General features: G+C 48.1%; 1 protein-coding gene across 1 annotated transcript in view; it reads right to left on the bottom strand.

Moving 5' to 3' along the window:
* HCN4 (hyperpolarization activated cyclic nucleotide gated potassium channel 4) overlaps positions 1–15,059 on the bottom strand; it is a 152,117-nt gene that overhangs the window by 54,121 nt on the left and 82,937 nt on the right. Inside the window, exon 3 of the mRNA XM_014521142.2 lies at positions 8,424–8,585. Coding sequence (XP_014376628.1) covers positions 8,424–8,585 — 162 coding nt within the window. The remainder of the gene's footprint in view (positions 1–8,423; positions 8,586–15,059) is intronic.

Below are 15,059 nucleotides of genomic sequence, written 5' to 3'. Positions count from 1 at the left end.
AGGAACAATTATATCCAAAGGGAGTCAGGCATAGATCAGGGCAGGCAACATTTGCACCCTCTTAAGTGGATGGGAGTGTCAGCTTGTGGACAGGTTTCCTTAGGAGTCTTGTCAGCATAGCTTGCCTGGGGGTATGAATTGAGCTACTGCATCCATCTGCAGGATGCCACCACCCCAGCCAGCCCCACCATTTGTTGAGGTTGGCCAGGCAGGATTGTGGGCTCCTGATGGACACATTTCTTTACCATTGAGCTCTTGTGCCATGCAGCAACCTAAGCCCTGAGGTGTCAAGAGCTGGGTCACCTTAGCAAGATCCTATTTGAAGGAATATTCTCTTCTCTCTGCTACAGGGTTTTACCCACAGTCCCTTTTCCTGTACCACCTTCCTTCTAGCAGTCATGCAGCCATCATTATAAAAAGCCCCACTGCTTACGCAGCATCACATGCGCTCCCTCATTATGAGACCTACGCCAGCCGCACTTTGCTGGCGGTCTGTATTATGGAGGTCAGACTGCAGTTTTGAGATTGTGGGCTGGACCGGTCACACTGGCCAAGCCATTGTCTGCCATGGCACATCACCTGCAAGGCGGGGAGCAGATTGACAGCCCCAATAATGCTGGCTGCCACCTGTGTCAGAGGGGCAGACAGCCGCGTAGTCCCCCTCCCTCTCTGTGTAATGAACCTTCCCCATTAAATGGACATGTTCTTTTATTAAACTGCATTAGAGAAAGTGGGTCATTTGTCTGTGGGAGTGAGCAGAATGCTGATGCTGGGCAGAAGAGCTTCACAGGAGCCCCGGCACCAGATGCTTCAGTGTGACAGTGAGCTCTTTGGTACCCAGAAGAACTGAGAATACCCAGAAGAGCAGGATATTAGTACCAATAGACAGGAAAGGGGCGGGGGGGAGTGGGGGAAGGAGGGAGAATGGGGGGAGTGAAGAAGGTTGGGTACATTCATACATGCCCATGATTATCTGGGACTTGCTGACTGAGACACAGGCCTAGGATAAAATACCCCAGAAGAAATGATCTGGCCTGTAAATCAGGATTCACCATTAGAGATGAAAAACATAACAAAGTAAGTATGGAGTATCCAGACTCAATGCTGAGTGCAAACCCAGAGAAGCAAACAGGGCGGCCCAGTTCGGGGTAGCTGCATGTGCCTTTAGATGCTCCAGATTGGGTGGGGGTGGTGTTACAGTGGAAGCACAGCTATCCCATGCAGTGACAGAAGCAAAGGCTGAGCACTGCGCCGAGGGGAGACAATAGAAAGTTTCACCCCACGCTGAGGAATGGTGATGAAACCTCTCCACTGACTTTCTCTTTCTGGTTTTCTTACTGTGCTTCCCTCAAGCCTCTTTCAGCTTGAAAGATCCCATCTTGGTACAAGATCCTGTCTCTAAGGCAGTGGTTTTCAATCTTTTTTCATTTGTGGGCCCCTTTGGAAATTCTGAATGGAGTTTCGGACCGCTTTGAATTGTAAGGGTGGGTATTCACACACTTTTGACTGATGATAGCCATCTTTTGAGGACCACTTAGACATAGTCTGTCTGAGGACCCCCAGGGGCCTGAGGACCACAGGTTGCTCTAAGGGAAGCACTCACCCTACCCACCACAGAGGCTGCTTCTGGGGTTCAACCTGGCAGTGGAGTGCAACATTACCCTTGGGTTTAGGATGGGAAGTGAAGAGCACTGTATCCAGATAGAACTGCAGGGGAAATTTAAGAAGAAAGGCTGCTGTTAGTCAGGTTAGGATGTGGACAAAACACCAGGGCTACACCCTGGCTTACAGTGAGATGTCCGGGGTACAACCATTTTATGGTGTCAGGCACTTTTAGGATCTGCTAAGTGCTTGGTGAGCTCAGTAAGCATAGAGGGCTCAGCACTTTGCAGAAGGTGCTCCTCACTGGGCACATCTGGGTCTTTAGGGTACATTTATACTGCTATATAGGGCCACCATTAGGTCTGCCCTCTTGTTCCAACCATTCAATGATGCACATTAAGAAAACCTTAGCTCATTCCCCAACATCAGTCCAGTCTCCTCCCAGAAGCACTCCTGGGTGCCTGGGGTGAGGCTGAGCTTCCTCCTAGTCAACACCCTCAATCGCCAACTGTGCGTTTGACTTCACCCAGGTGCTGTAGTCTACAAAGCCTACGGTAGCCATAGCTGTTTTATAAAGAGAACTTATGCTGGTACAGCTCATTCCTTCTCCTTGTAGGGTAATAGCTAACCTGTATAAGCACCTCCATACCAGTATAATTTCAGCTAGAGAAGGAGGCTAGTATTACTTGAACTCTCTTGGGATGGTGACAAGCAGTGCAGCTCACATGTATAAACATGGCTTTTTCCCATTAAATACATTTAAAGCAAGAGAAAACTGATCTGCAGAATTGTCTGAACCTGCTTCAGGGATGTGGTCTTGAGGGCACATCTGAGGTTAACCTGCTTTAGAACATTCTCCTATTATTCAGGAAGCATCTGCATGGAGGAGATAACATGTTTTGGCCTTGTTTAGCGTCCCATAATCTGCTTGGCCTACCTACTCCTGCTCAAATATCCCTTCAGCACAGTTTGCAGAAGTCGCTGAAGGGATTGGGTGTCATTGCTTAGGGGACACTGGTGGTGCTGGAGGGGCATCCCATTGCAAGTGATTGAGCAAATCCATCATTGTGGAAGATCAGAGTGAGATGAAAGGATGCTCAGATAACTGCTGCCAAGCCCCTGGGTGGAGGCAGGAGGAGATCACAGTCCATAGGCAAAGAGACAGACACTTTGGTCACCCAAACTTGTGCCACTAACATTTCACAGCATTCAGAGGACAAATCAGCAGCAGCAAGACTGGGCTTCCCACTGGCTAAAAACATGCGCCTAGAGATAAGGAAACACAGCCAACTTCAGTGTTTGCTTACAGAGGTAGGCAATGGTTTCCTGAAGGCCCTTATACCAAAGGTGAGGTATTCCACTCCACACCAAGCCCCTCTTATGACCTAATCACAGTGTAACGAGACCTCTGCCCTGCCCCCAGCCCCAACCAAATTATTTTGCTTTGGCCATATTTTATGAACCTTCCAGCTTCACCTTAGCAATGAGCCCATCCGGTGACAGCATCACTGTTTGGAGTTCACTAGAGCAGTGCTCAACCTTTTGGCCCTCTGGGCCAAACGAATGATGTGGGGCCTCTGCAGGCCAGATTGGACTCCATGTGCCAGGATTGGGCCCCGCACTGCCCCTGCGTGCCTAAATCAGGCCCTAGGGCCCTGCACTGTCCCTGCCTGACCCTGCTAGAGAGTACAGCTTACACAATGTTTTTTTTTCTGAGCTGTCAGACACTGGATAAAGTTTCCACACATCACTGTGCTCTGCTGAGTGGTACCAGAACTGCTCAACTGTGAGTCATGGGCCCCGAGCTGAAACCAGAGATAGCTCACGGAGCAGGAACTGGTGGAAGAGCAGGGCTAGGGAGAGAGGAGCCGCAGGTCTGGATTGAAGTGGATCAGGACAGCTACAGGGATTGGACTAGCATAGCTGAGCTGCAGAGGCTGAGTAAGACACCTGAGGGAAGTTTGCACAAGCATATGCCTGTTTTTTGCTTATCTTTAGTCAGCGCTGCTAGCAGCTTTCACACACTGAAAGACCCCATAAAACTAGAGGACCAAAGACTTCCCTCCCCCTACTGATAAAAGTGGGGCTTCAGCTGCCCAAATATCCTAGAGCAAGGCAGGGAGGGCATGTGCTGGTTAGCTGGCCTGCTAGTCTGGATGCATGGAGAGAGGTGAGCATCCCTGGGGAGATTCATTCAGGAGCTGTCTGCCTTTAGCATACAGATGGGATCAGGCTACCCTCCTGCTGCAGGAGGGAGGGAGCTGATCTCTTCACTCAGCCTTCCTGTGGCAAGGGGGAAGACCATTAATATTTCATAGACAAGGTCACCATATCTGCCCGGGGGGATACTTGCCTCTCCTGAAGGATGTATCTGCTCAGCGCAATACCAGGCAGTCTGGCCATGTGCTTCCAGCAGCATTCAGGTCTCAGCGGAGCTCTGACTTCTGTGATTAGGAACTGCCAAGCAGGGTCTTATGGAGGTGCCTCCATGCAGTGCTCGCTGGTATTTTCCTTTTTTTAATAAAGTGCCCTGCAGGGAATCTAACACTGCTACCCTGAGACTGAGGCTGAGCAACTAATACTGGAAACAGCCTCCCCTGCCATTTCTGAGCCATAATGGGAGTCATGTAGTTGATCTCCCTGCACGTGCCAAAGAGTCTAGACCTTGGTGCAGCTGGGAAGGCTGGGCTCAGCCGGCTGGATTAGGCCTGAGGTCCATCTCACCCTGGCTGCTGCCTAGATGCTACAGAGATGCTACTAGATGCTACAGAGGTGCAATCCTGCTCTCACCGGAGTCTGAGGCTGCCTATACACATGCTCAGAGGTGAAGGGGGTGTGTTTTAATTAAAGTGGTTCCCAGACAGCTTCTCTAATTACCCTCACATGTATTAAGCCTCACCATGTTTCAAAATGACCACGGGAACTCTTTAACTAAAGCTCATTCAATGAGGTTTAGTTAAAATGCCCCCGTGGCCATTTGGAAATGTGGGGGGCTTCATACATGTGACAGTGAGGCCATGCTAGAGCAGTCCGATTAGAACGCAGAACAGACTCCATTAATCGATACTGCTCGGCCACCTTCTAATTAGAACGTGTTGGAGCACGTCTACAGGCAGCCTGAGACGAGGGCCTGCTTGGCTTCTGCTGGTGAAGGAACAGGCCTTTTGGAAGCAGCTGGGAAACAGCAACCCTTCTCTAGCAATTTTGGCATGAGTCTGTGGGTCTTGGCAGCTGAGTAGACGGCTAGGCTGGAAGCACCAAGGCAGAACTGCGGGCTGAGGTGCCAAAGCAGAGACACAAGAACCACTTGCAAAGCCTGAACTGACGTTTTGAGCCCCAAAATTCACTTCACTAGGTCTCAGTTTGCCTTTTGGGCAGTTTTGCAGCTAGGTCCCTTCTCTACCCAAATCAGTGCCCCCATCTCTGCTTACAAGACTCCCTTCTGCTCTCAGTTTTCTGTGCCCTGCCTCCCTCAGTCCCATTTTTTCCTTTCTTCAGTCCATTTATCATCAGGGCAATTCCTCACATGCAACAAACATGCTCATCCTCAGGGTTTTGACCGGGCTGGCAGAGAATTCCCCCAACTTGATTTTGCAGATCACTGAGTAAGCTCCGATTTTTCTATATGCAGTTTGGCTCTCTAATGGGTTCATTCTGTAGCCCACCAGAGAGGACCTGATTCCAAAGTCTGCAAATCACTGGGACAACCACAGCTTTAATTTCATGCACCGAATTAGCAATCTGTCTCATTCTTTATTTCTTCACTGTGGAATATTGGCAAATAATTGCACTGATAACTCCATCCTGCCTCTGTTGCTGGCCCGGCCCACAGAAACACGATGACAGTTGGAGAGTTTGGAAGCATCCGTTTTCTCAAGAGACAGGAGGTCAGAATCTGCTTATGAGAACTAATCATCAGAATTCCAGCACAGCTAATTGCTCTCATTAGTTAAACCCACTGGTTAAACTTTCTGCAGGTAGGGTTTTCCAGGGACTGCTACAGTGGCTGTGCTTTGCAGTCATATAGGGCACCAGAGAGGCCTCTACACTCCCCTAGACAGTCTACTGGGTTTTCTGAAACGAAAGAGTGGAAAAAATGTTGACTTGATTAAGTCACAAAAAGAAAATACACATGACAAGTATGTTATCTGCATGCTTGGAGGCTCTAGGGCCTGCCACTCCCAGTCTGACTGCCTGCACCAGGCAGGTCTTCTGGGGGTATAGCACCTTCTGCCATCTCAGCCATGATCTCCTCCCTCTGGCATCCTGCACTTCCCCTGCTCACTGGCTCTTGCCGCTAAGAACAGTTTCCTGACATCTAGACTAACACGATTCTCCCTTAGCCATGACTCCTGCCATCTTCTGAGACTGAGAATCACTCCTTCCTTCCGTCACACGGATACCTTGGCAGTATTTATAGACTCTTATCCTGTCCTGCCCCAGCTTGCTCTTTTTTTAGGCTATATAAATTTAGCTCCCTCCCTCTTCATGCATCTCATGCTCTCATTCTGGTATATTTGTTGCTCATCTTTGCTCTAGGTGACACAAGCTGTCTTGTCAGGCTTCACAGCCTTGAGCGTCTCCATGTCCTTCAGCAACCTGGGATAGATCACATGCTTGGGAGCCATTGCATGTCCAACAACAGCTCTGCAGACCCATATTCAATTCACCTCTCACTCTCTGAGAGCCTATGGGTCTACAGGATACCTGCCTCTTCCCACCACCAAGGCTATCATAGGTAGCATGGAGGTTCCCATGGCCATATGCTCAACAGCCCCTTGTGAGATAAGGCAGGGCTACTATCCCTCTCATTTACTTGGGCAGCTTAGGCAGAAAGAGGCTAAGTAACTTGCCACACAGGACACATGGGGAGACTGTGGGAGAACAGGGACATGGACCCAGGTCTCCTTTAAACCCTGGACCATCTCTTCTCTAAAACTGGCTCCATCCCCGCTGTTTCCTGCCTTTCCCCAGATGTGGGGCTTCACATTCCCTGCATGCCCTGTGCCTCCAATCTCCTCTGCTCACCTTGCAGTTTGGTTCTGAGCTCCTCTGAGCTGGCCTTTGAATTCAGCATGCTCTTCACATGTGCCTGGATTTGCAGCTCCCTCCAGGTCCTGCCGTGGCTCTGTAGTGCCAGGCTGTTTGTAGGAGAGTGGTAATAGGGGGCAAAGCCTTCCCCCGCCAAGCTTGGGGGTGAGAACTGCATAAAAGATGCTCCCATTTAAGGGCTGCTCAGCACATTTAGTCTCCTTTCAGTTTTTGGGGGCTATTAAACACTCCTGGCAGGGTCAGTACTGACTAGCAAAAGAGACGCAGACACCTTTCCACACCTGTAGGCATACCATAACTGACAGAAGCTAGAGACGCTTCAGCCAGAGAGGAGTCACATGATCCAGTGACTGGGGCTCTGGGAGTCAGGAAACATAGGTTCAAATCCCAGCCCTGTCACAACTTTGGGCAACTCACTCCTCTTCTGTGCACATGTTTCCCCTAAGGCTATCTCTTCCTGTTTAGACTGTAGGTTCTTCAGGGCAAAGGCTTGTCCCTTGGTGCCTGTAGGACAGCCAACACACAATGGGACTCTCTAGTCGCTATCAGCATCAAAATAAAAAGGGCAGCACAATTATACAGATACTACCCATGCTGTGCTTCTTCTGTACCTAAATAAAGGACTCCAGGCTCTATTTCCATCACTCTGGCACCTTTCACTAACAGGAGGTGAACAACTGCTACAGCAGTAAGAGCAAAATGAACCTCCAGGAAAGGAAGGCTTGTGGCTGCAAACTCAGCAGGGGTACAGGCAGCACGTGCCCACAGCACTGCTCCAGGGAGGTAGGGGAAGCTAGCAGCCCTTTTTAATTTGGAGTTTCTTTCTGCATCAGTGCCTGATTTATAAGAAGAAATTGGCTGAGAGAATCCAGAGGTTAAGAGCTGCAATAAGAGGCGATTTTTAAGGTTTGTCAGTTTTTCTGCTTAATCAACTGGACACTGTCCCTTTGAATAAAGGATCCTGAATTCCCCAACAAATTTTGAAAGGCACCATGAGCTCACTGGGCACTTACCATATGTTATATATCTCACCCATAACAAACAGTGCAGATTGCAAAAGAGCCCTGGCTATTGCTAGGAGGCCGAGACATTGCTCCTTGCAGGGGAAGTTACAGTGCTGCTCAGTGTGGTTTATTCTCCAGGTGTGATGCAAGCCTGGATTTACTCTGCACTGCAGTCCATAAGATGGGCAGGGGGAAGGGCAAACACACCTGTCTTACACCTGGGCACCAAGCAAGCTGAATGATGACGTCCAGGCTGCAGCAGGGGTGGTGTCAAGGAAGTCGAATTAATGGTTTAGACCCAGGCTTTCCCGAGTCACTGGGCCTCCCTGGACTTGCCATTGCCAGCTCCCAGCACAGAACAGGGTTGGTGTACCTCCTTTTCTCGAAGCCTTGCCCTTGCCCTCTCCTGCCAGTAGGGGGAGCCAGGCTCCCAACTTCTATGTGCGGTCAGCAGCAGGCTCCAGTGCGGCTCTGCCCCCGTTGGCATCTAGCTCCTCAATCCTCTGCCTCCCGCACCACAGAGGACCCTCCAAAGGGCATCCCATCTCCCGTCCCAATGCCAAGACCCTAGGGGATGGCTGGAGAGACGAGGAAGGGAGACTAGTGGGAGGAAGAGTAGGGCTGCTGGACAGGTTGGGAGATGCTACATGTCTGCAGATGGTGGGGGTGACCAGAATGGGGATGCTTGGTTACAGGGGCTTTTGGGAATGATTTTTTTGGTGGGGAGGGGAAAGGGGAGAGAAGGGTCAAAGACTGGGCACTTACCACCATGCGGTTGAGGGACACCCAGCAGTCGTCAGGGAAGTCCTGCAGCATGGGCACCAGGAACTGGAGGCAGCCGTCCCAGTGACACAGCAGCAGCATCATGCCGATGAGGTTGACGATCCGCACCACCGCGCTCGCCAGGTCATAGGTCATGTGGAAGATCTGCAAGGGCCGACGGAAGGTGGTTAGCACGTGGCTCCCCTGCCAACCCAACACTGCAAGGAGACACCAAGCACCCAGGGCCAAGAGCCATGCTCCACCATGACACACCCATACAGCTTTGGAGCACAGAACCCCTTTGAAGGTTGTCTGCTGTGTAGCTGTAGGATTCCCAGCTATGGATAACAGAAGTGGCATGTTGTGCCTTTACAACCACACTCACACCTCCCCATGAGCCTCAGAGAGACGGCAGAGTTAGTGTTCCTGTCTCTTTTTCCTGTGCCCCCATCTATATTTCCCTTTCCCCTTCTGCTTTTCCATGCCTTTCTCTCTCAGGCCCTCTAGAAAGCCTCTGGTTCCTGGCAGGCACACGCATACCCCACTTTGTGACACAAGGGAGTAGGCTGAAGGCATCTCAAGGCAAAGCTAAGTTGGTTCTCTTGGTTGGGATCAGTCATTACAGACAAATTAGTGGAGCCAGTCAGAAAATGGGTTTAACCATCCACTATCCCCCCCATCCTGCCCCACCACTTTATTTTTCATCAAAATTTCATTTTGTTTGCAAAAAAAAAGTTTTCCAACCCATTTTGCAAAATAACTAGGACGTGAGCGATTTTGTGAGCAACATCTGCTCTTTGACAATTCACTTGTTCATTACATCTCTCCAGGGAACAACTAGGGAGATAATTCCTGCTTGCCCCCGCTTTTGATTTCTGGCCTTGTAGATTATAAACCCTCCAGGGCAGACGTTGTCTCCATATGTGTCCCGGCATTTATTCACATAGCACGGAGTCACCTTAAACCAGCCAGAGGTTTCCAAGGGAGAATTCTCCATAGTTGCCTCCGACATGAGCTACCCCCTTCACTTCCCACCTGAGGAGGAGGAGGTGAGGTTGCTGGAGAAGAAGGATACATGGCAGAAAGGACCTATACTGCACCCAGTCCTTGGTTAACATGAGGGGCCTCATATAAAGATCTTCATTTTGAACCAGAGAGATTTCAGCAGGCTTTAGTCAAGAGATGCAACTGGCTCTCTGCAGCTACCTGTCGAAGTTACAACAGGGCCAAAATATTCCCCCCACTATTGTAGTCAAAAGTAAAATGTACCCAGAAGGCCGTGCATCATGGCTGGCTGTCCACCTGGTGGGCACCATCTCCTAGGAGCAACTAGCATTCTGGAGACTCTGGGTCTTGCTTGGCTCTCTTTCAATGCCCTGCTCTGTAGCAATAGCCACAGCATGAGGCACAATTGTGGGTGGATGGAAAAGAGAGCCTCAGCAAAGCATGGCCAAATGCAATGCATCTCAGAAATGCAAAACTCTAAAGCTCTTGGTTCAGAGATGATACCTTTTATTAGACCAACTAAGAAATCTGGTCTAATAAAAGGCATCATCTGTGAACCAAGAGTTTTCGAGTTTTGTATTTCTTTTTGTCTCAGACCAACACGGCTACCAGATACGTCCCTGACACACACTTTAGAACCCACAGCAAAGTTTCCTGCGAATCTATTACAGATCTGACGCCTGAGATGGACTCCAAGACCCAGCATGCCATAGTACACCTTTTCATACAGCCTATTTGGAGCTAGACAGAACAGTGTATGCCCATTCTTGCTAAATTAGGGGCAGCCCTTTAGCCTCTGTTGGCATAGCCCCTGACTAAACAAGCCGCTTGCTGAAGATCAGTGGTTTTCAACCCTTTGTCACCGCATACCCCTTTATCAGCAGAATACTGCTGCAGTGCTTATACCCACTACACCCAACATGTCTCTGCATGTTTATTCCTTAGGAGGAGTCTTGACATTGATGGCAATGCATGACAATGCCATTACTCACCAATCAGGAGCTCCACCAACATTATTAATATTTAAGCACGTACCCCTTGGCAAAGTGCCATGTGCCCCAGTTTGAAAACCATTGCTATAGGGAAACTGCGTCAGATTCTGCTCGAAGCTACAGAGCTGTGACTTTCAGCTAGCTGCCCAGCCATGTTAGGCTTACCCTTGAACTAACTGTGGCCAGTGAGAAAACACCGCTGCAGGATACATCAGCCTCTCTAGTAAATCTGGCCAATGCTGGATTCAGAAAGGAGACAGCCCTTGCTCCCATAGCATGTAAATCTCTTCATGCTCCTTCACACAGTGAACAGAGGTATTTCCATCCCACCCCAAACACATCTGGCATCCGCTCTCTGTGCCGATGGGTTGCCATGGCAATTTGTAGCAGACCAAGGATGGATGGAGGCATCACATTCATGACCGAGCTCTGCTTGCCCCTCAAGCCCTGGAGCCTGGCCTAGGGAAGTGTTGGATGCTGCTCTCCATGTGCAGGGATGCTGCTGCAGCCAGCAGGGGAATGAAATATTTAGACAGACGTATGTGAATGGAGTGTGCAGACTTCTCACCATCCGCTGCCTCACACCAAATGTGCCTGTTGCCCCTCATCGGGAGGCCTCCTTCCCACTCCCCACAGTGTGAATCTATGCACAGCCCGACTGTTTCACAGATTAGCCCACAATCTGTTCACAAAATTTCTTAACTTATTTTAACTGAGTTCAACGCTAAGGAACAGGAAGAGCTGAATGGCACCACTGAGAAACAGGCACAGCATGGACAGGACATTGGCAAGGCAAGAGATTCACTCTAGATGGGTATGACCCTGTCTACCTAAAGGACCTCACAGCATTGCCCAGGCACGTTGGAGTCTTAGCCCAGCCCTGGGCTCTCCACACCCAAGTCTGGTAATGCATCTCATTTCTAACCTTCACCTCTCCACCTATTATCATCTTCCTAACAGAGCGCTGTCAAAGGGGTCTCCACCCTGAGTTGCTGTTCCACTGCTATCACACTCTTGGGCTTTTCCTAGCAAAGGCTGCCTTACAGTCACACTGAATCAGGTGGTGGGTTTCCAACATGGATTTAAATGTCAGTGACACCCACCTACCTCACTCACCCTTATAGCTTTAGTTCAATCTAGATTCAATTCTTCAGAGGGACAGAAACCCCTTAAATGCACCTAGCTGAGCTATGCTAAGAAATGTGACGTAAGAATGAAAAGACATTTTCATGTCATCTTGTTATAAACAGGAGCCAATATTGCAATAATTAACAAAGGCTGAAAGAATCAACCGTGGTACTTACCAGGTGATAAACATTTTTGAAGCACGGCCTTATTTCACTGCTTTCTTGCTTGTAAGGATGAAGCCATTGTCCTCAACTGCATGTTGGAATCAAGTAACACGGTTCTGTTACCTGCTCTTCAGCAGACTTTCCTGGCAAGTCACTGTCTCTCTGTGCCTCAGTTCTGCAATCAGAGAGTAGCAACTACCCTACCACACAGGGTTGCTTTGAGGATAAATGCATTAAAAGACTGTGAGAGGCTCTGATACTATTGCAATGGGCCCTAAATAAATAGAGGTAGGCAGTGAGACAGACAGTTGTTTCACTGTTTCTGTCCCCCATCATTAATCCCTCTTTATAGCTTCCTCTGTTTGCAGGGTATTGCCAGATAGAACGGAGCCAAAAAAATATAAGAAAAAACATTTTAACAATATTTCTGACAGAAGCAGGAAGTGCCCACAATCCTACATGACAGACTGTTCTAAGCAAGCTAACTCATTTTGGCTGACCTGACACGTTAAAGTTGTACAAATAAATCATAAAGAATAATTTGATTGGTTTGAAAGGAATCTGGCATAATCAAAAGCTAATCGGGGCTGGTCTTTTAATGAAGCTCAAAGCTATGATTGGTAAAAGGTATTTTTCCTTGGCAGGGTTTTACAGAATGAGTGGCATTTCCTCTCCTATGGATAGTCCTGCTTCATGCCTAGGAACTCTGCCTATGGGGAGAGAGAAGTCTGGTGTCAGATTTAGGAAGAGCCTTTTCTCTTTAATCTTTCAAAAATGACAAATAAAAAATCTTGGGAAACGGATGGCTCTGGGGATTGGTAGAGTGATATACAGAGCTTTTCACTTCTCAGCTGGGGTTTTGGATGTATTCCAGTTCAGCTGGGAAGGAAAGCTTTTGCCACTTGATGCATGCTCGGAAGGCAGTGTGAACCCACTGATTTGGGAGTCTCAGCTCACCTGGTGAACACACATCTACCTTCACTAGAGAAGCTGTTTGTTTATCCCCTCTTCTCCCCCCGGGCTCCTTGGCACAAGTCTCAGCACCCGACCAAAGGCTCAAACGGCCACATGGAATTGCCCTTTCCATCTCAGAGCCGATCAAAGAGGAAACTTGTCAACAAGCCAATGCAGACATTTTCCATGCTGCCACTGCTATGCTGTACCTGTTCTATGGGCAGAAGGCAGCAGCATCCAGGGCTGTCCACTCATGAAATACCTTCACTCAAAGAGGCAAATGAGAAAAACATGCACCCTTTGGGAGCAGAGCAATAACAGCAAGGGGTTGGGGTGAAGGCTCTTGACTGAGATGACATCCCCATTGTGAATGTCTCTCCAGTTGTAGGAAATACAGACCACAACTGCTTAGCAGAGAATTTCAAAGCTGCTGTTTCACCCACCACTCTGCCTTGCTGCCCTCTCACTTGCCAGGCAGAGATGGGGAAGGGGCATTCTCGAGTAGGTGTCCCCCAGCACTGGGGATATCTGCTGTACTTGTATTGTCATCAGTGGTGACCTTCTAGGCTCCCTTCCCTGCTTTTATACCCAGCCCCTGCACTGGGTCCCCAAGCCTCACAGTTCCCTGGATTGTCCATGTTCTCAGTCTTTCAGCTGCTTGTGATTTGAGTGACTGGGGCTTGGAGGAGGAAGAATAGCTCATGCTCAGTCTCTGACCTTATGTTTCCCTGGGCAGTGTCTGACAGAGCCAATGGCCTCAACTTGTAGCTGTCCAAAAAAGGTTGTGACTAGGGAATCCCAGTTATGAAAGTCGGCTGTACTCAGCCAAAGGGGACTTGGTAATGTCTCATAAAAGGACAGCACTAGGAGAGAGACTGCGAAGCATTGCAGCAGGGCTGAGAAACCACCCCCTATAAGGCAGCTTTTAGTTACTGAAGTGCCTTGTCTGGGCTCTCTGCCTCTAACGAGACATCCGCGTGGGTCCTAGTGATGCAGGTTTGAAAGCTTGCCAGCACAAACAATACCAAATACACTGCGACCAGCTGTATTACTCACCAGGCCTGCCCTGTACTGGGACAATCCTTCACTGCTCATTGCAGTCTGGATTGCTCATTTAAGATGAACTAAATGGGCCAGAGGTTTGGCAACCAAGGTCTTGCTCTCTTTAAGGCTGAGCTATATTAACTAAACATATTTTTTCTAAGCCCATTTAAATAAACTAGAGCATGACGTGATAGGACAGTGGTATAAGCAATTCTAATAAATACTCAACATAAATTTATGATTAAAATCTAAAAATATCCTTTTGAAGAAAACAATGAAGGGGACAGAAGAAATCAAGACAACGAAAGTTATACATCAAACAAACCTGTAGAACATTTTTTCCTACTATTTAGTTGGTCTAATAAAATATATCACATTTACCCAAAGACCCTTGTCTGCCAAACAAACCTCTAAGCACTCCAGGGGTCAGAGTTAAGGTTTTTGTGTTGTGACAAAATATATATTTAGTTATGTTTGAACATAATAATATGTCTATTGAGTATTTGATTGATATGAGATTTAGGATGCCATTAGCTATTTAAACCTTTATTTGGGTTTTGCAAATGATATGTCAAGGGAGTACAGACTGGTTGCTTTTTGTATTTATTTACAACTTTAAAACCAAGTGTCCTGTTTCTTAAGATACAAGACCTGAGGGACTGCTTGAATTTAAAATTCAATTAGATCAATTTTCTGCACTTTGCATTGTCACTTAGACCAGTGCAGAGTGACTGCTAAACACTACTGCAGTGATGCAGTAGAATTTTGTCCTCACTTTCCACTGCTGGAAATGACAGTACAACCCACTGAGTAAAAGGCAATTATAGCTGATCAGCTTTGCTCGTGCCCTGTTCATTTTGAAGCACTCGAGTCTTATTCACAGTGTAGTGCAGAGACAATTGAACAAAACTGCTAACACACAAGCAGTTGTGGTGTGGGACGCTTGCAACAGAAATGCACATTTACATTTTTGACCCTACATTCCTACAAGAGCTCTGCTGAGAAAGATACTTTAGACATGGCCTGTGACACAGCAGGGGAAAGAAACTCCTTAAAAATGCTCTCTCTCCTTAAATGGCTTTTTTCCCTAATAGACTCTTAAGTTTAATTGGCTCAAGCCAGCATTCCTCTTGATTACAAGGCTCAGGCTCAGCCAATCAAATAACAGAAACAATCCTGCCTGGCTATTTCTTTTTCCTGAAAACTACAAATTAAAGAATGTTTGGAGCAAAGTGTTTCTAACCAACCTGTGGAATGAAACAGAACCAAAAGGAAAAAAAACAATTAAATAGGTAAATTCACATAAATACATGAATTTAGAGGAAATTGCCATCAGTCCAAGGACATCCCAA

Source organism: Alligator sinensis, unplaced genomic scaffold, assembly GCF_000455745.1.
Source record: "Alligator sinensis unplaced genomic scaffold, ASM45574v1 scaffold492_1, whole genome shotgun sequence".
Classification (NCBI taxonomy): domain Eukaryota; kingdom Metazoa; phylum Chordata; order Crocodylia; family Alligatoridae; genus Alligator; species Alligator sinensis.
The sequence above is the reverse complement of the archived record's forward strand: the minus strand, read 5'-3'. Positions and strand labels throughout refer to the sequence as shown.